The sequence below is a fragment of the Seriola aureovittata genome, chromosome 15 (genome assembly GCF_021018895.1).
Source record: "Seriola aureovittata isolate HTS-2021-v1 ecotype China chromosome 15, ASM2101889v1, whole genome shotgun sequence".
Lineage (NCBI taxonomy): Eukaryota > Metazoa > Chordata > Actinopteri > Carangiformes > Carangidae > Seriola > Seriola aureovittata.
Genome location: NC_079378.1, coordinates 18,729,604 through 18,755,458, shown reverse-complemented (window position 1 = coordinate 18,755,458; position 25,855 = coordinate 18,729,604). Strand labels below are relative to the sequence as shown.

The following is a 25,855-nucleotide window of genomic DNA, read 5'->3' as shown; positions in this document are numbered from 1 at the left end:
AAACCAGCATTAACAACAAAATCTTTTCACACACGTTATAGATGTTATTTTAATAGGTGTTCAAGAAGTAATAATTGCGTCAGCAGAAAGTGTAAAAGGAATAATAGTTGCATCAGCAAACAGTGTTATGACATAGGAGTTGTGGATGGGGCGGGGTAGGGATGATGGGAGGTTGAGGGATCCCTCACTAAGCAGGGGTTCCAGTAAGGCTGCATATAACAACTGGGCTGTAACAATCAAAAAACATATCTGTCATGATGATTACCAATAAGATAAATTAGATTAAGCACATGTTGTACAAACTATCAGAGGAAAGAGACTCAAAAGATCTGGCATAACCTCCTCTATACAAAACAAAAAAAAAACAAAAAAACAAAAACAAAAACAAATCAAAAAATGAAAACCATGATCTACATTCCAGTAAAGGGTAGATAATCTTATACATGTTTATGTATAAATGGATGCATATTCAGTTGTATATTTCATTTTTTTTTATTTGACTAAACCTATAAAAAGGAACAGTAATAAATAAGTTGAAACTCAAGCATTCAGTTGTTCTGTCTGATTGCAGGAGCGTCCCTGTTTCATAAACTGTCCTGAACAGACTTTCACTTTTACTGCAAAAAGAAAAAGGAGTAGCAAATCAGGGAAAGCTATTGTCCCACCACTCAAACTGCAAGAATCTCTAATTTTTGTCTCTCTCTCTCTCTTATTAGTCTCATGGATGCTCACATGGTACAGAAAGTCCTTTGGACTTAAAATCTCCATACATTTCCATTGAGTTTGCAGCGCAGCACCTATCCTGTCATGAGAATGGTTGTAACTATGCACCTAAGGAACAGTATACCATCATAGCATACATACAGTACAATCAAGACTGAATTAGAAAAATACAGGTACAAAATGATTACATTCAAGAAGACAGTACTAGCACAAAGGGTATTATAGTCATTTAGGTAACTAATATAGGAATTTCAACTTTATAGAAGCATTTTCTAGATAGAAAAAGTGAGGGGTAGGGAAATGACAGTATTATGGCTGTTTTGTAGATGTGTGGATTTGTTATTGACTGGATTCTCGCATATATAATAGTTAAAATGCATAATTTCCAGAGTGGGTAAAAATTATATATTTTCTTCAAAGACCATGATCATTTTGGTTTGGGTCATAAGGTGCAAATACTGTATACTAAAAGAGGCATTGCGTGGTGCCCTTTTGTTGCACTTCATTCCAACTCTGGGTTCAAACACCAGGGAAAAGCCCATTAGATACACAGGATGAATTGTGCTGATATTGTTACCTGAAGATTTACACACTTAGAAAACGCAGTGCAACTGTTACGCTAGCTTTCTTTGCTTTTGTTTTTTTTTTTTGTTTTTTTTTTTTGTTGTTTTTTTGTTGTTTTTTTTTAAACAGGATTTCCATTTGAATATACCTTTTCCTTTTCTTTGGCAAATGTCAATAAACTCACTGGCTAAAAGCAAATATATCTCTATTTTGGGGGAAGACAATTTCTTTGTCTTTGCAAAGAACTACACTGATGTCCACCAGTGGAAGAACTATACAGTTTACTGTTGGACGATTTCATCCTTAATGTAACTTTATCTCATATCTGAAAAATATCTGCCGTTTTCTATTAGATTATCATAATGCATACTGTTTTCTTAAAATTAACTGGGAAACATTTGCAGTTGGTTTGATATATTTTAAGGACAAATTTAGAGAGGAATTATAGATTTCTTTTGCATGTAACTATTTGCACACAAAGGCCAACATTAGAAAACATTCCTACCATGTAGCAATGCTTTGATTTAGGAAAAATACTCTTTTTCAAGATGCATGAGTTCTCTAAGACCCATTCATTTCTTATTTGTTGGTCCTGTCATTAAGCACTTTTAACACATCTTAACACATATCCGAGAAATGGTGATGCAGTCGCAGTCAAATACACTCCTTCAGAGTTGAAAAAACAAGCTCATTGTCTAGAGATGGTGCATTTTATCGCAGTGCCCATGTGCTTAGCAGGTAAGCATAGATGCATTAATCGTCTATGAGCTTGGTCTTTTTTGACAACAGTCTTAATCCAGTAAACTTGACCTCAGGAAAAACCATTTAAGTTCATGAAGAGGACCTAGTTGAAGGAGCATCAGAAATGCATATACTTCAACAGAGGAACAATCAAACAGAGAACAAAAAGCTATAAAAGTTATAAACGTGACGCATTCTAAAATGTGATAAATTAAGTATTGGTCTACACAGAGGAACAAAAGGCTGCTAGGTAAGGAGGAAAGGGGTATTGCTAGGGAGTCTGTAGTTCTCAGTTAGCCTCCACTATCCTGTGGCAGCTCATCCAGGTTCCTCCAATCCTTGGGAAGACAACAAACCTGCAGTTTAACTGCACCTGTCCTTGTTTTTCCTCATTACTCCTGCTGATAAACTGCAAACTGTATGGCCAAGACAGAGGCATTGAAATGGAATGATTCTGACCCAACATCAACACAACAATGCCAAAAATAAAGAAAAAAAATCTGCATCTATATATAAATACTTGTAAAAATCAAAACATCGATTACATGTGACCTTTGAGTAGACCATTACTTGGCAATAAAATCTCTAAAGGCCAACAGGAAACAAATGGGGAAATTATTGTTAAATGCCTTGTCTCCATAAGCTTTAAGAGGAACCATAGCATAGTGCAGTCTGATTTCAACAAATTAAATCAAATCAAACCATACAAAGACAGAAAATCTTATTTATGCTTTGTGTTTTTTTCCAAATTGTTCATTTTATGAGACATGACGAATAAAACTGTTTCACACAACAAATGATCTGTTTACAAAGCCCTGTTCTTTTATGTCAGAGCTTGTGTCTGGCTTTAGCCAGGACACTGAAGACACTATTGAGACAGGCGATACAGTAAGAAAACTGTGAGTGGTGGAGACAAGGCATTTTATCACCCTTCCAAGAGCAACTCAAACTTCAGCTACAAATGAGTGCAGTGTTTACATAAAGAACAACCAATCAACCAAACAAACAAAAACCTAAGAAGTTGCACACAAGTAATTGACCTTTCTAATTGCTACGCAAACTGCAATAAGATCAAGTATCGACAAAAACTGCATTTTCACTATTCAAAAATGTTACACTGACTTCAGGACTGTGATGGCATTGAGCAAGAAGCTGGTTGAGGGCTTTGTGGCGGCAAACAGGGTCTAGGTGGGAGGGTTAAGGCTATATTTGAATCACTTTCACACAATCTCCCCATCACGAAGCAGTTTTTAAGCCAACCTACTGTTTCAGAAGCCTGACACAGGGACACTGTGAGCCTACTGCTAAAGATAAACAGGACAAACAAACATCCTCAGCTATAGTCAACTCTAGTTCAGATGCAAGGGTATGCACAGGTTTACTTTTACACATTCAGTCTAACATGATTACTTGTAGCTACCACATCCTGTTTTACAGTAGCATCATCTTAATGTACATATCAAGTACTCAACCATGATTTCTTTGTATTTTGGATAAACCACATCAGTGTACCACAGGGAAACACTAAGCAAGGAGTTGGTAATGGATGCCTATCAATCATGATTATTTACCCTGGTTAAAGTCATTTTGGGTTGAAGCTGGAGGGAGTGGAAGGGATAAGAGCTATTCAGATACAGAGGTATTCTACCGGAGGTGCAGGGAAACTCTTCAGTAGGTGTGTGTGTGAGGTAAAAAGGTGACAGAAAGCTGTGTTGCATTGTTGGGTTTTTTACCTACCTAAAATGCCGTTTTTTAAACCACAAGACTTTAAAAATGGCCTCTATTTGACAAAACAGTGTACAGTAACCCATGACAACCATTTCTACAGGGGAACCCATGCACTAGGGGACAGCTTGGTTCTTCCACAGGCCCTAACAGAGCATCTAAGGGGGATGAGGACTTCAGAAAGGCATCCTGCCTCAAACCAAAGGAAGGCTTCAGGAAAAACACTGAGATAGCGAGGAGCAGGGAGGAGGAAGAGAGGCTCTCTGTCCCCCACCGTGAACCCAAGCTCAAGCAAATTCACCACATGGGGGGAGGTGGAGTCTGTCCAAAGCTTCCCGTTCAAGTCTCCCTTCAGTGTGGGCTTGCCACTGAGGAGAGTAAAGCTCCACTGCCAATGTCCAGGTTGTGGCTTCTCTTAACAGCAGCAGAGTTTCACTGATCAGCGCAGGAGATGAGGACCGGAGTCTGGGCAAGTTCTTTCTTCTGACTCTCAGCCAAGCCTCTCTGGCCTCTGCAACAGGACATTAAAGAGTGTGTTCACATTTATTCAAATAGCTGGCGTCTCTTTGAAATGAAAGCATATAAGGCTTTGCTTTAAAGTGCTGGGCCTGCTGTCTATTCTATCAAAGCTGAGTTGCAGAGGTTCATGATGGCAACTCACACACTGGACCTCATGAAAGAACATTTGCGTATTCATTACCCTAAAGCTCATTTACTTTTCTCTGTGAGGTCTGTTTGAGCATTCCAGGTCAGATTCAGCAAACTTTCTTACATGTACAAACTTGTTGTAAATTGTTTGTTTGAACCTGATGAGCTCTTCAGTTACGCTAATAATCAATTCTAACACATTTCCATTAAAACCATATGTTCTTCTACATTTGTGGGCAGGTTTCATTCCCAAAAATGTTTCTAAACAGTTAAAAAAAGCTCCACATTGTAGAGCTTTAAGTCCCACTGTCAGACATCAGCAAATTGTCATATAACATACAGTATTTAGCAGTGTTACAAGTCATATTAGGAAACCTGAAAGCACCACAGTGGAGTCACAGAGGCGTATTATGACAGAAAATAAAGAGAAAATGGTTTGGCATTAGGTTAAGCAAGGTGGTGCATAGCTAAAAAGTGAGGCGGTGATGGATGTATGTATGTAAAAATGTAACTGTCATATAGATGGATGAGAGAATACATTTAACCTGTATCTAGATGGTCTGCACAAAGACCATCAGGTGGCTGTTGGCACTTTCCTAACAACTACCAAATTGACAACAGTTATATAGTGCTTTTCTACCTTAATGGACAAAGCACTTTACTATTTGCATATCATTCAGAATTGTATAAAAACTCTATACGTTATCACATCAAAATTAATTTTTATGGTAAGTTATAAAAAGCAGACTATCTGCACGACAGCACAACCATGACAGGACACCTAAAACTTAACAAACCTATTTTATATTAAAATGCTCACATATTAGTAAAAGAATAACATATTAGCTTAATAATAGGTCCACAAAATAAGATACAGCCTGTGCTTATCAGCAAAACTCTAATGTGCTGTTATTTATTGTTAAAGTGTTTATCTCCCTCTACTGAAACATTGTGGTACTGCATTTTACCAACTAAGGCGGCACTGACAGGAAGTAGCCTGTTCTTTTCCCAAAAGCAGCAGTGGTCCAGTTTGTTCTAGCTTACTGAGTGGCGATGCCAGTGAGTATTTTTTATAATTATTTTTATTTATATTACAATTACTCTTGTATGGCAAATAATTACTAAAGCATAGATGTTGATTGCAGCATGTAACTTCATGTTCACCTTATGTAGTTGAAGCCACTGATATGCATTTAAAAGTAACAATGCCTACTATGTATGTTTAGGTATTTTACAGTTTAGCTGACAATTTGTATGTAACAGTTCATACATAGAGAACATTACATTAAAAGCATACCATGTATATGTTACACTCTACTCAACTGTATTGTATATAAGGTATAAGGCTGTGTATCCACCTGTGAACATTTTCCATGGCTGCTACCTCAGCGAGCGCTGCCAAGCTGAAGAAAGCAGGTAGCTCTTGCGGTACGGTGCTCCTCTCCGCCTCCTCTGCTCTGGGATTACTGTAGCACCCTTTTTCATTGCATAAATTCTGTTGGTGTAATGGCTTCTTATCCTGTTCCTGGTTCAGGTCCCTAGTTTTGTCCTCTGTAGAAAAAAACCCAAAAAACTCATGAATTCGTATTCATATTTCTGAAACAGGAATGTGTTAATAATTTCACAAAATAATTGTTTTCCCCAAGTCAGGATTTTCAGTCAACTCAGAGTAACCGATGCATTGACTTTAGGTTGGTGGGGTCATCTTTAGTATATCAATTGGTCAAGTGCCTGTGACTTGCCCAAACATGTTTTAAGCCATAACTCAAGAATTCATGTGCTAATTATGACACAATTTAACACAAATTTATAAGTAAATGGTGAGGTGATGGCATTTCATATCTAAAGGGTCAAAGGTCAACTTCACTGTGACGTCATAATGTTCTGAAACACCTTTGACTATTATTCTACACTTTAACTCAGGAACAGAAGGGGAGGCTGTGACCATATTTCCTGCAACTTGACTGATTGGAGGACTACAACCACGAGCTGAGAGTACTGCAGCAGCAAAGTTTGTAAAGTTTACTGCTGCTCCTGCATTGCTCTGTGTATTGTGATGCAGCTTAAACAAGTGCAGTGAGTCAGCTCACAAAAAGAGAGGGGATTGGGGTTTTCTCAGCTAATAGTGGCACACATCTCTGCGTCTGCTCTGTTACCCAGATGGAGGCTGTGTGAGACAAAATAAGAAAGATATTGTCTCATCCAACTTTCTCTTTGAGTGATCATTTTATAAGTAAATATAGCTGAAATCACAGAACAGTCTTTGTTTAGTGATTTTTGGTTATAAAATCAGGATTTTAGCAGCAGCTTAGATGTGACTGCTGGTTAACATGTAGGGCTCTATATTATGTATCCACAATGCATGGTCCAGAGTGCATGGCGCAAGTGCTTTTAGGATGTGTCCATGTCACTTTTGCTATTTCAACGGTAGAAAAAATGGTCACTTTGCCAGGCACATGGTTCAAAAGGGTTGTACTCTCTTAATTAAACATGGGAGGGTTTTGGGTGTAATATGCAATAAACCAATTGAGTGCCATCTCCCATTCCCTTTAAAAGCATGCACACCTTGAAGTATTCCTATTATAATGGTGCAATGTTTCACACAGATGCAGATTCTATTTGTGGTGAGTTGATTACATATTGTGACTGACCAGTGATATTTTATGTTATATAATGAGAAGTGTGAATAAACCTTTGGTAAATGAAACTGTGGTGCACAAATTTAGTTGACAGTATTTCTGTGGAGGATTTACCAGGTAGTAAGAAAGAATGCTTCTCTGCAGAGACTCATATGTCATGTCCAAGAGACATTCACGATGCATGGCAGTGTTGTTCAACACACAATATGCTACAAAGAAGAATGCTTCAGTAGGCTGTATTCTAATGTTCCACCTGACTTATCTAAACATTTAAGCGGATTTTAGCTCACTCTGCTTGTGCGTAACAGGCACAAGCCTGTTGCACGATGTGCCTGTATAACAGTCAACGCCCATGGGTGCTCAGATGAGCGCAAGTGTATAGACACAGCAACATAAACACTGGACAGGAAAATGATAACTGTGTCAGTCTGAAACTAGCAAAGACCCTTTGCTTTGTGCCTGGTGTAAGATAGGGCCTGTAATCTTAATGGGCTGCTTTTTAGTCACTGTTTCATATGTGAGCGCACAGAGGAGGAGAGAAGCAAACAAATAAAGAGCTGAAATCAGCCTAGGCTGAATGCTGATATGATGTGATGAAGTCAGTTGTTTACAGCGGTTCCACAACAGCTTTCAACTACGTCCTCAATCATTGACCGTACGCAGTCCAGCCATGTACTAGGTTTTGACCTAGTCTTGTTAACATACAGTGGCAATGCAATGTAATCTCGTACTGACTGATCAATCGATCAATCATTCACTCACCCTCAGCTGGAGATACACTGCCATCAGCTGTGCGTACCAAGTGTGTGATCTTGGTCTTCCTTGCCTTCCTCTTCTGGCTACCAACTAGCATCTCCATACTAGTGGTGCCCTGGACATCTGGGCACATTATGGCAACTGGGGCACATGACTTGACTTTTGTAGCTGAATCCAGTGTGGCGGAATCACTCTGTAGCACTGCTGTGGAGAACAGGTTCATAGAAACAGATTTCAGTGATTTGACTTTTGCACAGATGCAGTAATTAAGATGAATACACATAGTGTATGTCATAGTCCTCTTAACAAGAACTTAAGTTCTTTATTCATTTGTTTAGTGTCACTGTAATCTAAACAGATGAAAGATATTGTTTGCACATAGGCCTCAGCAGCTGATTCTTGTTAAAAGATTTATTATCAATAATAGCTATTTTATTATTTTTAATAATAATAATAATAATAATAATATACTGAAATATTCTTTATAGTATAAATAGTGCAACTTGAAACATATAAATCTAATACATAAATTACAGATTTTTTAAATCTCAGGCTTGTGACAATGTGAACGTAAATTCTCTAATTCAAGCTGCTCTTCAACCAAACTTGATTTTAAAACATTTGTTGGTCTTAACAGTGTTGTTAATGAGTAACTGTTAAATTCATCTGTTAAATACCTCTAAACATGTTCACACCCCTGCTATAATGCACAAACATCAACATTCTAGTTCACCTTTGTCCAATGCACCTGGTTTCTCCTTTTTGTGTTTGTGCTTCCTAACAATCTTGTGGAATGAAGTCTTTTTCTGAGATGGAGATGGCCCTGATATAGCAAAAAACAAAGAAAAAAAGAGCATGGAAATGCTGTGTTATGGAGTCCAAATGTTTCTGTTTTAACAAAGAGAGAACTGGTGCTAAACACCACAGGTGTGGAAAACATGACTCTATAAACAGGTGTAGGGTGAGCTATGGATGACATGAGAGGATATTAAAGAACATTGTGTGGAGAAATCTATGACTTTGCTCTTACCTTTTCCGACTTTAGAAACTTCCTCTTGGACTGTGGAGCTGTCAGTCTTCTTCTTCTTTGCGACAGTAGCCCCCTTCTTATCAAATGTAATTGGACTATACTGTGGTAGGCTGTTAAATTTCTTTTCAAACTCCTCCTCCAGTTTCCCTAGGCTGACAAGTGAAGTTCAGAGTTTACATGACTGAGCATATAATCAATAGCCTAACCTCACCGTAAGAACAAGGCAGATGTCAAACAATACTACAAGTTATACATTTACTTACAGAGACCAGTAAAGTCTAAAACAGCAGCCTAAAGCCCCCTTCAGACAAGACTGACATTACAGAGGGTCAGTGCCAAAGTATTTGCTCAACTATCGTTCTGAGCAGCATTTTAGCCATTGGTAAATTGCAGGGGCAGACAACAGTATCCTGCAGGAAAACCATTCAGCAGGCTTGTCAAAAGGTTTCATTTAATATTAATATTAGTTTTCTAAATATATTTACTGGTAATTAAATTATTTACACAGACACTTGCAAACTAGTCATTGGCCCTTTCTGAATGATGTTATGCTCTTACTGTAAGAGAGGGATTGGTTTCTGTAAGATAAGAGTTAAATACTTCTTCAATATACAATGCAAAGGTCAGCATCATTTGTAACATGACTTAACATGAAATAACAGCCCATTTGATGAGCTTGTAGGTTTTTTTTTTTCCTTTTTTCTGACTTAACATGAATGAACTGAAAGTTGCATGTTTGTAAATATTTAAATTTTGCTATCAGGTTAGTAGTAAAATCATTTTTTTGAAAAACAGAGGCTTATTGGAGGTGTTATTATAACTGAAGTGTGCAAACATGTGCTGCATATGGGATTAAAATCAATGACCAATGCATCTAATATTACAGTGAAATTACAGTAAACTGGGTGTTATTCTCAGTTGTGACTAATCCTGCCAGGCAGCTGGAATTCTCACAACCAAGAATCCATCTTTCCTTCAGGCTCGAAGCTATAACTGAACCAGAGCGGTTCGGACCAATCAGCATCCTCTAAGAGAGGAACTACTGGCAGTTATGGGCGTAATAAGTGTGACATCAGAGACAATTCTTTAACAACAATGGCGGCTCATAAAGAGGTTAGCGTAGATGCTGCTATAGCATCAGTTATCTTAGAACCATAGAGTATGTTTTCATTCAGAGCAGAGAGCAGCATTGAGGCTTCTTCACGGAAAAGATGTTTTCACTCTTATACCAAAAGGCAAGAGTTTGATTTACTAACTGGCTCAACTGGTAGTGAAAAAACTGGGAAAGATGCAGAATCTGACTGCCTGAAGCTAGCCTGTGAAAGATGGTGTTAGACAGATGGTTCGTCCATTAACCTGCCAAGTATTTTTTCCTTTTTCAGACAGTTTCCAATGAAGCCTTCCTAGATGGTTGTGCGTAACAAACCATCTGGTGCATCAGGTTAGATAAGTGTTAAGTTGAAGAGCAAAGAATATACAGTATATTGTCAAATATTTAAGATTTTCCATCGTGACTTTAATACAAAGTCTACAAAAAATGATACTCTAAAAAATGATTGCACAACATAGTGCTAAGAGGAGACCTGACTCACCCCTGTGAAGATTCATCTTTGGACTTGGACTTTTTCAGCTTCTTGGGGTTATTAGGCCCCAACTGTGGAACTGTCCAGCTGTCATCACACCAGTTTGCATCATGATCAGAAGCTCGGAAAGCTCCTCTTTTACCTGTAGACATCATCCATTAATATTCATTAACCACATATCATACACAGACTATTTTATGTTTCCTTCATTCATTAATTAGCCCATGAATCAGTGGATACCTCGGTCAATATTCGCTCTCAGGGAAGTCAGCATCCCCTCAGAAACAAGGGTTTTATATAAGGCTCCTTTACAGCTCCGCTCTGATTTCCTGGAGCCGCGGTTCTCTGTGTTGGACTCACAGATCACTTCGCTTTGCCTCTCCTTGCCCTTGTCCTCCTCTTTGAGCTTAGTAGGTGAGGGGCTGCCAGGGGAGTGATGGATTTCTACCATGCTGCCCTGAAGGTCTGTGCTTCCTAAACTTTCATCTGCTTCTGTCTTGGGGCTAACGTGACTCATGTCTTCCTTCACGTCCACCTCAGAGAAACTGTACAGTCCATACTGCCCGCTGTCTTCCTCCATCTCCTCCTCTTTTTCTTTCACAAAGGTCTTGACTTTGGGCTTACTCTTCTTCTTGGGAAAACCAAGATTCCCACCGGCAGGACTGTTCTGGATCTTCTTCTTGGGCTTCTCCTCATTGTCCTTCCAGGCCCCTTTGGCCACTGCTTCAATCGTGCTGAAAACACTGTCCACATTTGATTCTGCATGGTTACACTGTTTGATGATCTTCTTTGCTGGGCAGGGGTTCTCGTTGTTATCATTTGACTTGGCCATCTCTTTTTTCTTGCTCTTCTTTTTGACACATGCATTTTGGCTGCTGAGTTGTGGGGGAATGACATCAGTGGAGGTAGAAGTGACAGAGGAGGGCGAAGGTAAAAGGGCTGATGTGTGAGGGGAGGGAGGAGAGTTGTCATCGTCTGCTTTCTTCTCCTCGATCTCTGGATTGACTGTAGTTTGCTGGAGAGAGGCTGCAGAGGAGCTGTCCTCTGGCTGAGATACAACTGTGTCCATCTTTCCAGCTTCAGACGCTAAGCACATCTTACCAAACAAAACACAAAACACTTAATCAGTTGAATTGACAGCAATCTACAGTATGCTCCTAATATTCCATCTCTTCATGTTATTTTAGTAGATATTTATATAATATAATATATGATTTATATGGATATAATGATCAGTTCATCAGTTAAATGTGATCTGTCACCATTCATTGTTAAATAAACTGCAGTACACACACAGTTACAATTTGAATTATAAAATTTACTGTTGAGAATATGAACAAAAATGTCTATGAAGTAAAGGGAACAAATGTCACTAAAAGTAATAAATGTTTGCTTTCAGGTAACAGGGACTGTTTTCTAGTTGTAGCTCTTTCTTGCAACATGCAAACTCACACACACAGAAACAGTTTTACCATATTTCAGCCTTGAATGTGAAAGATAACCAATGGTGCAGTCCAATCAAGTAAGTCGGATGTTTTCATAGTATAACGTTCTCACCAGTTATCAAAAAAAGCTGCAGGGAGTTACTTACCTCAGCAAGCTGGAAGAGAGCGGACTGTCTGCATGGTTTTCCTTCAGGCGCCGCTGACAGAGATGACTGTGAACACACAGTAACATCCTTTGTTAATGAGGCTGCACTGCACAGCTTTCTGCATATACTATTATTATTATTATTCAGAAATATTCCCTTTCTACAACAATTTTCACCTTTTACATTATTATTGGAGGACAGAGTGAACATGGGGCCTGCACCATGAAATATGTTCAGCTAAGTCTGACTCTTTAGGTTACCTGGCTTCACCCAGCCTAACATCAGTCACCAGGGATGACTGGTATCATGAAGCTGGTTACATGGACATGTTTACTCTGTGTTTACCAATCCAGCTGTGAGTGTGTTCATGTGAAAGAGCTGTGGGTAAAGTGCTTAACTGAATAGATGAACAGGGGATATCTGCCGTATCACTTGATTATAGTGACAGCAAAAATGATATTCAACAAGCTAAAATATATATACAAGATAATCTCATGATTCCAATAGAACAAAGAGCTGCAGAAACACTAGACATAATTCCACATATTAAAAGGAAAGCTCAGGCTACAGTATAAGTACACAATGTATGAGTGTGAATATATGCTTTTAGTACAGAATGTGTATCCTTTCCTTTTTTGTCTGATGAACCACCTATAAAAGTAATGTCATCTATAGTCAAGGGAGCTGAATGAATGAATGGATTTGTTTGATTAAAAAAATACAGACAACAGTGTGCTGCAGTCACTACATACATTAAAAATTACAGCAGATGAAAACATAATAAAGTCTGAAGGCTATTTCGATTGTGATCCTACTTAAAAGTATATGGATTATTTTTTAAGACAACAGGGGGTTTAGTTTTCATTTCCAATTATCACAAATAAAATAATACCTCATGTTATTAATAAAAGTGTAAAAACATTGACACTATCAGGAATCCTCTGTTTGTTAGAAGCTCTGTTTTAAAACCAGAGTGAACACATGGAGAGTCTGGAACAGCAAAGTAGTTCAACTTATCTATAACACGTCTTGTCATCTATTGCTCTGTATTACTTATCAATTTATTGTTAACTCTTTTGTCCCTGTCAGGACCCTGCAGGAATGATGACTCTGGTTTTCCAGTGATCTGATTGGTCAGTAGTTGGGCTGTTGGAAGGTTTTGATCTGATCCTCTGAAGTTAACCTGCTCTGGAACAGGTTACCTGTGCATCATAAGTTACCATGGTGATCTGACCCAGTTAAGAGTGAGCCTGCTTCATGAAACCAGAAAACCTGAATTAAGCCCAAAGAAGTGCTGGATAACCCACTAATCTCACTTAGGGGCACTGACTCCTTCTGTTGTTTGCTGATACTGACTGGCTAATTGATGTCATCCGTTTTTTCATGAGAGTTAAATACTGAGATTATAAAATACTTTATGTGTAATACTGAAATCTAGTCTGAAGGTGGTGCTAAAATGGCTGTGCAGAATTCTGCAAATATTAAATTTTGCATGAAAAAAATGAATATACTATAATAAAATCAGACTTTTGTTTGCATTTTAACTCACATTGGATATCTACCTCACCTAAATGTCATTGAGTCATTCTTAATTAAATCAATAGCCCCTGCCTTGAACGGGCTGTGAAGTTGCACCTTTATTCTGCTTTGCTGTTCTGTATTAAAGATACGAACACAGAAGGGTGGGGGCGGGAGGGTGCATTACTGTTCCACCTTAATTTTCCAGCAGTAGAGGTAGTAACTGAGCTGGATCGACGTCAATGTAAGGGAGAATGGGCATGGTGGGATAGGTGCCAACGCTGTTGCTAGACATCCCACCTCTGATTCCTGAATGCCAGTATGCTATCTAAACTGTAAAATTACACATCATGCTGAGGGGTCTTCTTAATGGCACTATAGCAGGATCTCTGTACGAAATAGCTAATAACAACTGAGCGTTTCCTACTATGATATGCCAAAATGTCTGCGATGAAAAAGGTCTGTAGGGCAGGTTTGTTTGTATAACAACTTTTTTAAAGTTGTCTATGCATATTAACAATACTGTCATGAACCAAAAACTAACTAGTCATGATAAAGACATACAGTCATCGACAGATATGGATCTTTCATGAACTGAAATCAGTCATACCTCTGCCGGTGAGGAGAGGGCAGACTTGACCCTGCTTTCGGTAACATCAAGCACTCTGTTCGATTCTGTCCCAGACATTATCTGTAGATTGAAACAGATTAAGCAAAAACAAGTCAGTTCTCATGTGAGCTATTAAGTAAATCGATGGGTAAGTGGGATCAACCAGACAAACACACAACCATTAACCTTGGAGAAACTGAGGAAAGCACACGAGAGTAAAAACTATTTTTGAAGACAAATTTTTTTACCAAAAGTAAAAGTAGAATGGCCCATTTCAGAATAACATATATTACATTATTAGATTCTAATCATTGATGAGTTAACATGTAATCTAAATCTGCAAACTAACCAGTAACCAAAGCTGCCAAATAAATTCAAGTGGAGTAAAAACTCCAATATTGGATTCATAAATGTAGTGTTGAAAATTATAAGAAGTAAGTCAAGTACAAGTACAGTACTTCAGTAAATGTACTTTGTTACTTTCCACCACAGGTTACTGTAATGTGCAGGACAAGGTATTATGTTGTTTTTCAATGGTGATGTAACATATAACAGGTCTTACTATTTTTTACCACTGTACACATTAGAGTCTGGTCAGATCCCATTAGTGTGACAACACGACCTCTGGTCTAAGATACTGTATACAGAGTACAGGAGGAGGAGAAATATGGTCTGAGAACACACCTCTTCTTTGTCTCCTGAAAAGCAGTTCCCTTCGCTGGCTGTGTTGGGTAAACTAGGTTTCGTGCTGGAAGGGATCTAGAGAGGCAAACAAGACTGGGGTTAACTCAAAAGCATAATTCAAAAACCATGAATGGTTTTTGTGTAACAGATAAAACTAATACCCATGGGTGCATCTTTGTACAACATGTGGATGTCTGCACCCATGGGTGGCTTGCAACAGTGACCTACCTCCCTGTTCGTGAGGGCATGTTCTCCAGCTAGCAGCAGCATGCTAAGGCCTCCCATCTTAGTAGGATCTGACAATGAACGAGAGTAGTTACAAAAACAATACATTTTGTCACGTTAAAACAAACTAACAATGTTTGATTATACACACCTGCCATGGCAAAGTTTAACTGTGGCATGCTGTCAGTTTTGGGCACTTTTTTGGCAGTGGTTGAGTCCTTGGATGAGTTGGAAGATAAGGACCAAACTTTTTTGCGGGGATTGCTGACCGGCTGACAGGAGGGACTCTTGACAGGTTTGCTGGTGGTGGGACACCACTTGTAGCCTGGGTTTGCCTTCATGAAGGCATCCTTGTACTGAAAGAACATGCAGAATTGATTTGGTACCAGCAAAACCTTAAATGGATTCACACCATCAAATCTATATCAAAGCATTTCTCGATTTCTCTTATACTACTGTATATTGATGACTGATCAAAGTTCAGGAACAAAAACATCCATGAGTAAAATTTATCAAGAGTTTAAAGATTTAAAGAGAGTTAAAGCTTCAGCTAATCTGCTTCATCAGGACTGTGTGAGTGTGGTTTTATGAGATTTGATGGACAGTCACCTGGCAACATAAATAAACAAGCAACCCAGCAACTGTCGTCACATTTTGACTGTGTCTGAATTCACTAGTCCCCATATAAAAGACACTCAACAGTGTCTATATATAGAGAGTTTAGACACTAAATCATTGTTGTTTTGCATCAACCCTGACAGTGTAGTGTAGTACGATTATAAAATTTGGTTTAGTAAATGTGATGCATTGCATTATGGGATATTTGCCGATGTTGCCTGCTTTTTAGTCTCATTTCTATCACTCCTTTTTTTTATTGAAGTTAGCATGATAAACAGCAAGCCCTGGTCCAGCTGGACCATCTCGTCATGTTCCGTTACTGAATTTCTGTAGCAGTCTGCCCTGAAGAAGTAGTGCTGCTCAGAAGATATATTATAACCTCTGGTATTATAAATGCAACGATTGCTGAAGCTCTCGGCAGGAATGGTAAGTAAACAGTTGTCAATGCTAACGTTGGCTATGTGGCACTGTCAAAACTTACAAATAGCTCCTTTAAGGTCATTCTTCTCTTTGACGCAATATTGATTCTAAGGGAGGCTCATGGGAGTTTTTGAGTTGTTAACAGGCCCTAATAACTTCTAATATACATCTAGCATAAATCCCAACCTGAACAGACCAAACACTTTTCTTTAATATAATTTTTAACTAAGAATTTAACAAAGGAAGCATGAATAAGAAAGTAACTGTTATAGTTACAATTATCTATTGCTAATTAGAGTTATTTAATGCCATGATGTGAGACTGAATTTGCACACATTTGGTGTGCTACCTTAACTGATGTTATACACACTACCACTACCAAATTGGACCTCTGTTTTAGCAACATGTGACAATGTTTTTCTCTCTTGTTTTGGTTTTTTATTTGCTACTTATTTCATATCAAGCTGGAATAGTTCTTTAACTCACTAACTTAACGATTCACTATTCACAATAGTACAGCTCTACAGAGAGCAGAAGTCGTGACGTCACATCCGGGCTACGCTCTGTTCCACTAGATTCAGTAACTCAATACAACCTCTCCTTCAGTATTTATTTCATTGGTCTTTCTGTAAAAATTGTGTTCCTGGGATTTACTTTCCATGTTCTAAGACAAACTGCCATCTACATCACAAATCTACAGCTCCCATGAATAAACTGAAAGTGTAACTTGATTTTGTCCACATCCATACAACTAACAAACTCTATTATAAAATAATTTTTTTTTTCAACTTCCTAGTTGCAATCTCTGCTGTCTAAAAGCTTCTACAGTGTTCAGTCCTCTCTGTGCTGATATTACAGACATGTATGCGTTAACAGTGGATTCTTCTGTTGAGCTGTGATGTTCAACCTGCAAACATCCAGCACTTATGGGAAAAAAGTATTTCTTAAAGACCACTAAAAAACATAAATATTGAATTAAAGATATAAGATAACTTTCCCAAACCCTACTAACCTTATCTAAGCATATGAAAAGTTGAAACATATGAAACGTATGAAACATATGAAGCTCTGTTCCATGGCTGTTTTTTAAATATTAGTTCAATGCAATTTTGAATGATTTTAACTTCTGGAACAGAAAAAAAGTTTGGCAGTTTCCACTTTCTATAAGAAAATCGAGGCGCACTGCACAGAAACTAATGCACCTGACTGTCAAGTTACTTTGGGGCTCAAGTTACTTTGGGGGCTACTATAAGAGAGAGTTACCAATAATGTTAGTAAAAGTGTAGAAGTCACAGAAGTCTCACCTCCTTGGCCATGTCAGTGTATTTCTGCTTCTCTTTGGGCTCCAGCACAGCCCACCAATCAGCCAGGATCTTGGTGGCCCCACGGTTGTCCAGACGAGGGTGTTCCTGCCGCACCAGAGAACGGTGGCGTTTGCAGAAGAGGAGGAAAGCATTCATTGGCCGCCGTGCTCGTTGTTCATTTGAGTCCTCCTCCACTTCCTCTGCTGTGCTTCCACACTCAACCTGCGATCCCTGGTCCTGGCCACACAACACTGGCTGCTGATAACAAATCCATAAACCTTTAGATGTTGCACCATGTTTTCTGTCCCATTTAAGTGATAAACTGATAGATCTGTTGTTCAGTTCAGTGTTTCCCCTATTTACAATTATTAACGCTGCTTCAATGTAATGAAGTCGCAATTACATGACTTTGCAGAGGGCTATTAACTTGAAAGTGGAGACACGTGGCGAGACTGAGGTGAGTGGGAGAGGAAGAAAGTGAAAAAGAAAGAGAAGAGAGAGAAAGGTAGTAACTATGTAACTAGCTAACATTAAGTTAAATTGATTTTTTATGGCCTATTAATATTCACTCTGACCACTGGTGTACGACGAGCTCCCCAACCTGGTACAACAACACCTGGCATACAGGAATACATTGGAATTCCTGTGGGCTGCGGCATAAAGTTTTGTCGGCCCAATCAGTGTCTCTACCGGCCCTCTCTGTGTGCCTGTCATTGGGGGTGCGTATGACAGTGTACTGCACTCACACACACACACACACACACACACACACACACACACACATACAGCCCCCCCCCCGAACCATCCACCTGCAGGAAAAAAATCCTCAGGGAAACACTGTAGTTCATGGACCTGTGAAGCCATCACACACATGCACCTTCTCCAGCTCCTCTTCATCCTCTTCTTCTTCCTCCTCAGAGAAATCCAATGTCTTTTTGGAGAGAAGTGGGTGCCACTGCAGGCATTTACGTTTGGGGCGTTTGCCAGTGACCTCCCCTGCAACAGGTGGCTCTTTACCCCTTCCTCCACCCTTCATGGTACTACCGCACCTGTAGAAAAGGCAGATTGGGCACACCATCAGAACATGGACTGTGAAAACATGCATCTTCACGTGTATCATTAATGTCTTGTTCTGTTGTCTGATGAAAGCAGAGATACTTTACAGACATTTGCAAATGTGATAGTAATTACTGGTTACGTGCCTGAGCTGGACAGAAAATCTAAGGGTTTCAAGCTGTTTTGCAAAAATACGAATGGAATTTTTAAAGGAAATTATAGTTACTGGTTAAATGTTTTAATGTGCATATTTGTGCACATTAAAATAACAACCCAACAGACAGACCAAGTATCACTGTTATACCAGCAACAATATATATTACATAAAATTAAATAGGAATGTTTAATTAATGAAATTTAATGTTACATAATCTCAAAATCAGAGACTTGTTCTACTGTAGGAACTCTATAGAAATATTTACCATCAAAAATAAAACAAAAAACAAAAATACATTGAGGCGAAGGCAGTAAATTTAAAAAGAAAAATCTAATCCTGCTGGAAATCTCCTAAAGGCCTTATTTCCACAAAATTTTAATAAATATTAAGAGATATGTAACAAATTCAGTCTCAGTCCTAACACAATTATCAAAAATAATGAGCAAAATGGGCTGAATTTGTGAAACTGGCTTGCAGCTGTACTAAACGAAAATATAGAAACCAAATTGGGAACTGCTCCCTGTGTCTCAGAAACAAATTAAGGCTACATAAAATTGGGCTTGATTTGAAATAAAAATGTCTTTAAACCTCCGAATTACAGATTCGGTTTATATTTGGTTTAATTTAACATGAGCAAGAGAGCAAGTGAAGAAGCCAAACTATCCCCCCACTGACCATGATTTCATTAGCCTTAATGTACTACGCTAATTGTCTCCCTTAAGTTGCCTTGGAGAATACCCCCTACTGTGGGACCCATGAAGAAGAGCTGCAAAGGATGGTCATTTATAGCTCGTGGACTTGTTAGTGACTTAGATATGGAATTTAACACAGTGCACTATCATATCATGATCTAGAAGAACTGAAGAGTCTGCACTTGACATCATTACTTTAAAGGACAATTCTAATTTTTTTTTTTTCCTACACACTTGAGCAGCCTTATTTTGAAGCAGCAGCAGTCACCAGGATCTGTGACTGTTGGATAAAAATATCAACATGCAGATGTCTGGCACTTTGTTCCAGGATCAGTCTGAAATATTTCCAAGTAAACTGGTTAAAGAATATTCAATCACACTGAGCCATTAAGACATAGAGCTGTAGGAACAGGTACTCCATGCAGTTTAGTTGAAACTCCAAAGCGTCAACAATAAACATAAGGAAAACCATCCTCTCATATCATAAACTGTGGCAGAAACAATAGAGTTAATTTATCTTAGCACTGTGGTAGATACAAAAGGACCATGTTTCTTTTTTCTCATTTTGTATCATTTTTTTAAAAAGTTGAGCAGAGGTTTAACATATGACGTCGATAGGTTTCTTACCTCACCTGCACTTCCACTTCATAAAAAAACTACGCTGTTGCCCATAAAGTTGGAATAATTTTGTTTTCAGACAAAATCCTCTGTTTATTCCTATTTAAATGCATCAGTAATCACTTTTGACCAGGTGCAATGATTACATTATGTGTCCCAATTACCCAGGTGAAATGAAATAAATCACATTGTCACAATCATTTCATGGAAAGAGGTAAAAAATATTTTATTCCAACTTTATGAGCAACAGTGTATATAGAATGTGATGTTTTATCTGTGCGAATAAATAAATGAAATCAAATCATGGAAATTCAAGACTTGCTTTTCTGCAAGTCTAAATTAAGACAAACACACTGTATATCATATAAGCATGTATAGTTATTTGTTCTGCCATACTAGATCAAATGTATTAAAATGCTTGTCACTGGATCTTAATCTTAGTTTACATATGCACATTAAAGAAAAGAAAAAGACTGCATTAGAGCTCCAACGATTAGTAAATTAAATGATTAGTCAATCGGCAAAAAATTAACTCAACTATTTTGAGATCATTCAATTCTTTTAGTAATTTTATCAAGTAAACATGCCAAATGCATTGGTCAGTTCCAACTTCTTAAATCAGAAGATTACTTTGCTTTTCTTTGATTGTATATCAGATATCTTTGGGTTGGATTATTGAACTAATAAAACAAGACGTGAATACATCTCTTTGAGCTGTGGTAAATTATGACAGACATTATAAGAGGCATTTTTCACTATTATTTGACATTTTATAGAAAGATCAATTAATAAATTAATTGAGCAAATAATTGGTGGGTTAATTGATAATGAAAATAATTGTTAATTGCTGCCAGGGCTGCATGAAGGTCTATATGAAGGACATTCAGCAGTTAGGCTGATGAGACCAGAGCAATTTTGAAATAATAAACATAAAACTGCAGGTTTCAGATATGATGTCAGTTTACATTGATACATGTATGTTTAATCGCTGTTATAGTCGTTTGAGATTGATGTACTACATTGTATTTGGAACTGGTGGTTTTCAAAAGATGTTACAAAACAATAAAGTTGAGCATAAAAAGTGTAATGTTCACATCTAGCAAAAAGACTATTACTTTTGGAGTTTGCAAAAAGTTTTTTTTCCTCCATTTTTGGAACTTTTGAGGGCACTATTTAGAACAGATGTTTCTCACTGAGAATTTGGTTTCTCAAATAAAATGGCAGAGGCTGAATGTAGTACAATGGGTAGGAAGCAGGGAGTGACGCAGCCCATAATTTAGTTTTTACTTCGTTATAAGGAAAATCATTAGTTGTATAACTGTTTCAATTTAAAGCAGAGTACACAACATCCATTAACACAAGCCTCAGTTGTGAAAAAAACATCAAATGAACCAATGGAAGGAGAGAAAAAAAAACCCACAACTAATAACTTGACTCTAGTAAAAAGGGTACAGAAAAAAAAGGCTTCTAATACAAAAATAAGTAATTGCTGTTGAGCAGTGGGTATCAAGCTCTTCTCTGTTACTGATCACGACAAGAGCTGCACAAGATCCCAGACAGACTCTGCGCTTTCTTAGAGATTTCCATGGCAGGTTTTGATTGTGAAAAAGATAACTGAACACAAACTCAGTGGTTGGTTCACTGCAGACGTCAACAACGTTGCAGGCAGTCAGTTCAATACTTACAGTATTTGAAGTGACTTATAAGTAAAATTTCCACATTTCAGAGGAGGTGGTTACATAAAGAATAAGGGAAATTGAAGACTTCATAAATAGTATGAAAATGCCACAGTACAATAACCAGATTTGTTGTATGGGCACTGTACCTTTGACCCTTAAACTCCATGTGTCTTGTAATTGAATGAAGTGTATTACTGTTATACAGATTATAGGTCATTCAGCAGAACACTGTCAAAATGTATATTTAAAAAAAAAAAAACGTTGGGAAAGTAAAATTGCACCTGTCATCCTTTCACCTTGATGCACTATTCAGATTTTTGTCTGTAACAAATTAAAAACATGCACCTCATCATAGCCTCTAACTATAAGCTGCAGGGACAGTTTGGTGTTCTACACATGTACAAATCAGCCAAACATTCATAAAACATTCATAAAAAGAACTGTATATTTTTACTTTGTTGATTTTTATGTCTCAACATGTTTACACTAAAAATTACACAAATGAAATTTAACAACCAATGAATGAATGAGTCAATGACTGTATTCCTCTGATCATCCAGACTAGATGTCAGTGTTTGTATTTGTGAATGTCAAGTGGAAAACAGGGATACTTACTGAAGAAAAAACAATGGAAATGCTGTATGAATGATGAAGATGAATCTGCCACTGCCTTTGTCATGCAATGACGATGACCTATAAAATACAAGACATCCCTCTCAGTCATGCGTTATACTGTCATATCTGCAAAAATGTTCCGCCAACATGAGCTGGGCTGCAGGAGAAAATGTGTGCAAAACAACTTTAATAGAGCATTTCTGAGTGATGCTGCATAAGACAAGACCTCACCAGCCTCAAAGTACGTTGGGACATTTTGTCTGATCTGATTACTGATCATTTTAATCATGCAGTCGATCCGCCCTTGTGGCCAAAACCAAAACATGTAGGCCAAAACCCTACGACCATTGGATGTATTTCTCACAACATTAAACAGCCTTAATTTAGCAGGCATAGCTCCAGTATGCATTTAGCTACGCAGAAGGTTAGTTGTGTTCTCAGGTAAAACTGCTGATGCCCGATCGGACTGCCTGTGTTGGGAGTGAAGTCTTCAGTTACTGTATCGAGCTTCTCGCGCACAATAACAGCACAAGATTTGTCAGGTACAATAAACGATCCGTTCGCCTACCTACTGTGTTCCTACCTCTAAGCAGTCATTTTCACCTCCGTGCAAAATGTCGATCTGAGCTCTGACAAGACAGACAAGCCGAATGAGAGTCCATCTTGCTTTGGTTTGGAGGAGAAAACCCAAGTACAGTACACTAGTGGGGATTTTTGACTCCTGTCAAACTCTCCGGTGACAATGTCGTCGAAATGTCTCCCACTCCGAGGAAAATACATCCACAATGATTAATTAAACTGGGTATTTTCTGTCCAGGCACATGCATCTGTGGGCAATGTTTTGCTAAGCAGTAGCTCCATTTCCTAGCAGTGTTACTAGGAATAAAAGTAGCTAGTTAGCTTGCTAGCTCTACAGCCTGCTAACTGGACGTGTCACGGTTTTAACGTGCAATGGTTTCCAAACAGTACAAGCTTCCTGAACAGTTGCTGACAAAACTCATGGACTAAACTGGTATCAAAATACTTGTTTGAGCAGTTGCAGCAGGTCGTTTACATACAACGCAGGTTTGTGGCTATATATTTGATGCGGATGGGGGGGTGGAGGAGGGGGGGTCATACCACCTCACTGAGAAACAGTTGCTTTCCCATGTATTTTTCACGGCGATTTCAAACAGAGGTGAGGAAATATTTCAGCTAAACAGTAACAGTGACAAAACCGTATGGTCTACAACACTGGTTATCAATGAAATGTCGATTGGAAACAAACAAATTCAAGGGGAAGCCAGCAGGCGGACATCATGTCCAAAGCAGCGATAATAACAATTTTTCAGAGTGACTGACTGAGAGGTTGAGAACAGCGACGCAAAATTAATAAAACCACAAGTTCTCTGTGATGAACGTCACCTTGATGTCTGAACATACCTCTAATATCTCGCTCAAGTACCGGGGGGGGCCTCTCATCATTGGTGCCGTCCACCTATTTAACTTATTGACACATTATAACAGTTCAGCACTGGCTGTACTAAACACAGCTGCATCAAGTCTGGACAACTAACGGCACTCGGAGACCGGAAGCACAACGGTTTCTCACCAAAATAAAAACATTTGCACTTTCAGCAATAAAGCTCCAGACTGTACATGAAAACACCTAAGGAGAGTACAAATGGGATATGTCGAAACAAGCTAGTCCTTTTATCATAAACCAGTGATGATGGTTATTCTACAGTACAATCAATATACAGTGCAAAATGTGTCTCAATACATTTCATCTCAATAGATTGTTTCAGGAGCAGCATAAGTGTATTTTAAGGCAGCATTTCTATTACATCCCAAACAAATTATTTAAAAAAAAAAGTATTAAGTAAGCCTGGTGTTGTAATTCTTAAGGGAGGGCAAGTATAATTATATAGCACATTTCAACATAAAACAGATTCATAGTGCTTTACATGACAAGAGAGGAGGCATTAAAACACAATATAAAAGAAAAACAAATTTAATATAACCTGACACACATACAGGATTTTAAAGGAATAAAATAAAATATATGAGGAAAATAAGCTAAATTAGAATAAGATATCAAAGGTGTTTATAGAGGAGGTAGAAAGTATAACAAAATACTGTGGTAAAATTATGGGCTCCAAGACAAAAAATCTTCTATTTTCAGATTACACAGATGGCAACATTATGTGCCCAGAGACCAGGACTACTATGCTGAGACTACCTAACCTAGCCCACCTTGGTTCATATTTAACAAATCTGCAATTATCTAAAGCTAGATGCTCCTCATGTCCCCTTTATGCCTGTTTTGCTTTAGCCTGGTGATTACAGTTATAAATATGAACACTGGCAAAAGTAGTTGCACGAATACTATCTGCATCAACATCAATTCAAGTAAAAACTTTTATCGTCATAGTTTCAACCGGAAGTCATCTCTGTTAGTCTGTGTACATTGATAGCGGGAGAGAAACGCAGCACTTACTAGATGATGAATATTACTGTCGGTGAAGGCGACGCATTAAACGACCCCAACCCATCAAAATAACACAATATTGCGTTAATTCTGGCAGAAATACACACTTGTTCAGTCATACGATGTAATAGAAACCACTTTCGTTTTCCTCGAGATGGGAGAAAATTCTCATCTCAGCTATATCCCTCCCCTCCCCCGGTCTGCAAAGTGCTCATACCCGAACTGGCCTGTACTCGCTAACACCATCCCTGACCTAACTTTATCTTTCAGCTCTGTCCGATTGACAAAGGTCAGCGAAAGGTGCAGGCTACATTAGAAACTCCTGATAACGACTTACTAAACGCTTGATACAGTCTATCTCAGCTGAGTGAATACTTGTTACAGTATAAGCTTCCTGGGTGTTTGTGCTCGTGATAACTGTGAACAGTTGTTGCAGACATGTGTACCTGTGGTTCAACAGCACGTACCTTTCAGCTGCTACGTAGTAAACGGGTAACTACTTTCTCAAATCTTCTTTAAAACGTTTAGCCGTGAAATTACCAACAGTTCTGCAGCATACTGTACACAGTGAAAATATCCACCCTGTCATGTAATGCTGTACGTGAGTGGATACTCCTGTTGATGGACAGTCTGGTTTCACCAATGACACGCGGCGTTATATTCTAATGTTTTGAGATTAGTGTAACGTCCTCAAATATAATGTTCAGGACACGTGTGGTGAGTTTAGGCCTAAATAATACAAAATAACGGCGATATAAACTCAGTGAGAATGTGTAGTCTTCAGTAGTGGAACCACACTGACATTATGGTGCTCCATGGTGTATTAATCTCCTTAAGAATGCTTATAGCCTGTCCAATCTCAGGGTCTTACATTTTCTGTACAAGAGAAAGTAAAGGGGACATTTTAACTGGTAGGCCTAACTGTTCTTGTAAGTTTGATATGATATGATTTTGTCAAAGTGAGTCTGACCTGTTTGCTGGTTTATTGAATCAGTTAGGTATTTAGCTGAATGCCAATATTTTATATATATGTGTGTGTGTGTGTGTGTGTGTGTATAAAATACAGTCACAATATGCTTTATGGGAAATACCCAAGAACCCAACACATTATTAGAATTAAAAGGTAAAACAAGTTAATGACATTAATAATCATTTAGGTTGCAGCACAATAACAATTATATTATAATTG

The 25,855-nt window shown here is 38.2% G+C and overlaps 1 protein-coding gene across 9 annotated transcripts; it reads right to left on the bottom strand.

Moving 5' to 3' along the window:
* Positions 1-31: 31 nt before the first annotated feature.
* Positions 32-25,242, bottom strand: LOC130182410 (HMG box transcription factor BBX). Of its 9 annotated transcripts, none has more exons than XM_056397331.1 (16): positions 25,134-25,242; positions 22,197-22,274; positions 18,257-18,428; positions 17,380-17,637; positions 15,189-15,393; positions 15,041-15,108; positions 14,813-14,887; positions 14,129-14,209; positions 12,001-12,066; positions 10,650-11,505; positions 10,419-10,551; positions 8,827-8,978; positions 8,530-8,619; positions 7,803-8,000; positions 5,760-5,952; positions 32-4,264 (listed from the first exon to the last, which is right to left on the bottom strand). In XM_056397331.1, exons 3-16 carry the CDS (start codon positions 18,413-18,415, stop codon positions 4,186-4,188), a joined length of 2,613 nt encoding a protein of 870 aa, XP_056253306.1. In that variant the 5' UTR covers positions 18,416-18,428; positions 22,197-22,274; positions 25,134-25,242; the 3' UTR covers positions 32-4,185. The 9 variants fall into 9 exon arrangements, with proteins under 9 accessions (XP_056253306.1, XP_056253305.1, XP_056253312.1 ...); XM_056397330.1 differs by lacking the exon at positions 25,134-25,242 and adding an exon at positions 23,619-23,742; XM_056397337.1 differs by lacking the exon at positions 25,134-25,242 and adding an exon at positions 23,619-23,742 and having other exon boundaries at positions 7,803-7,997.
* Positions 25,243-25,855: the final 613 nt, after the last annotated feature.

Excerpts from the sequence above, each read along its gene's own strand:
- LOC130182410 (XM_056397331.1), bottom strand. The coding sequence starts at position 18,415 with ATGAAGGGTGGAGGAAGGGGTAAAGAGCCACCTGTTGCAGGGGAGGTC. Across the intron at positions 14,210-14,812 it reads TTTCAGGAGACAAAGAAGAG|ATAATGTCTGGGACAGAATC; the intron begins GTGTGTTCTCAG and ends TTCAATCTACAG. Across the intron at positions 10,552-10,649 it reads GAGAGCGAATATTGACCGAG|GTAAAAGAGGAGCTTTCCGA; the intron begins GTATCCACTGAT and ends TGATGTCTACAG.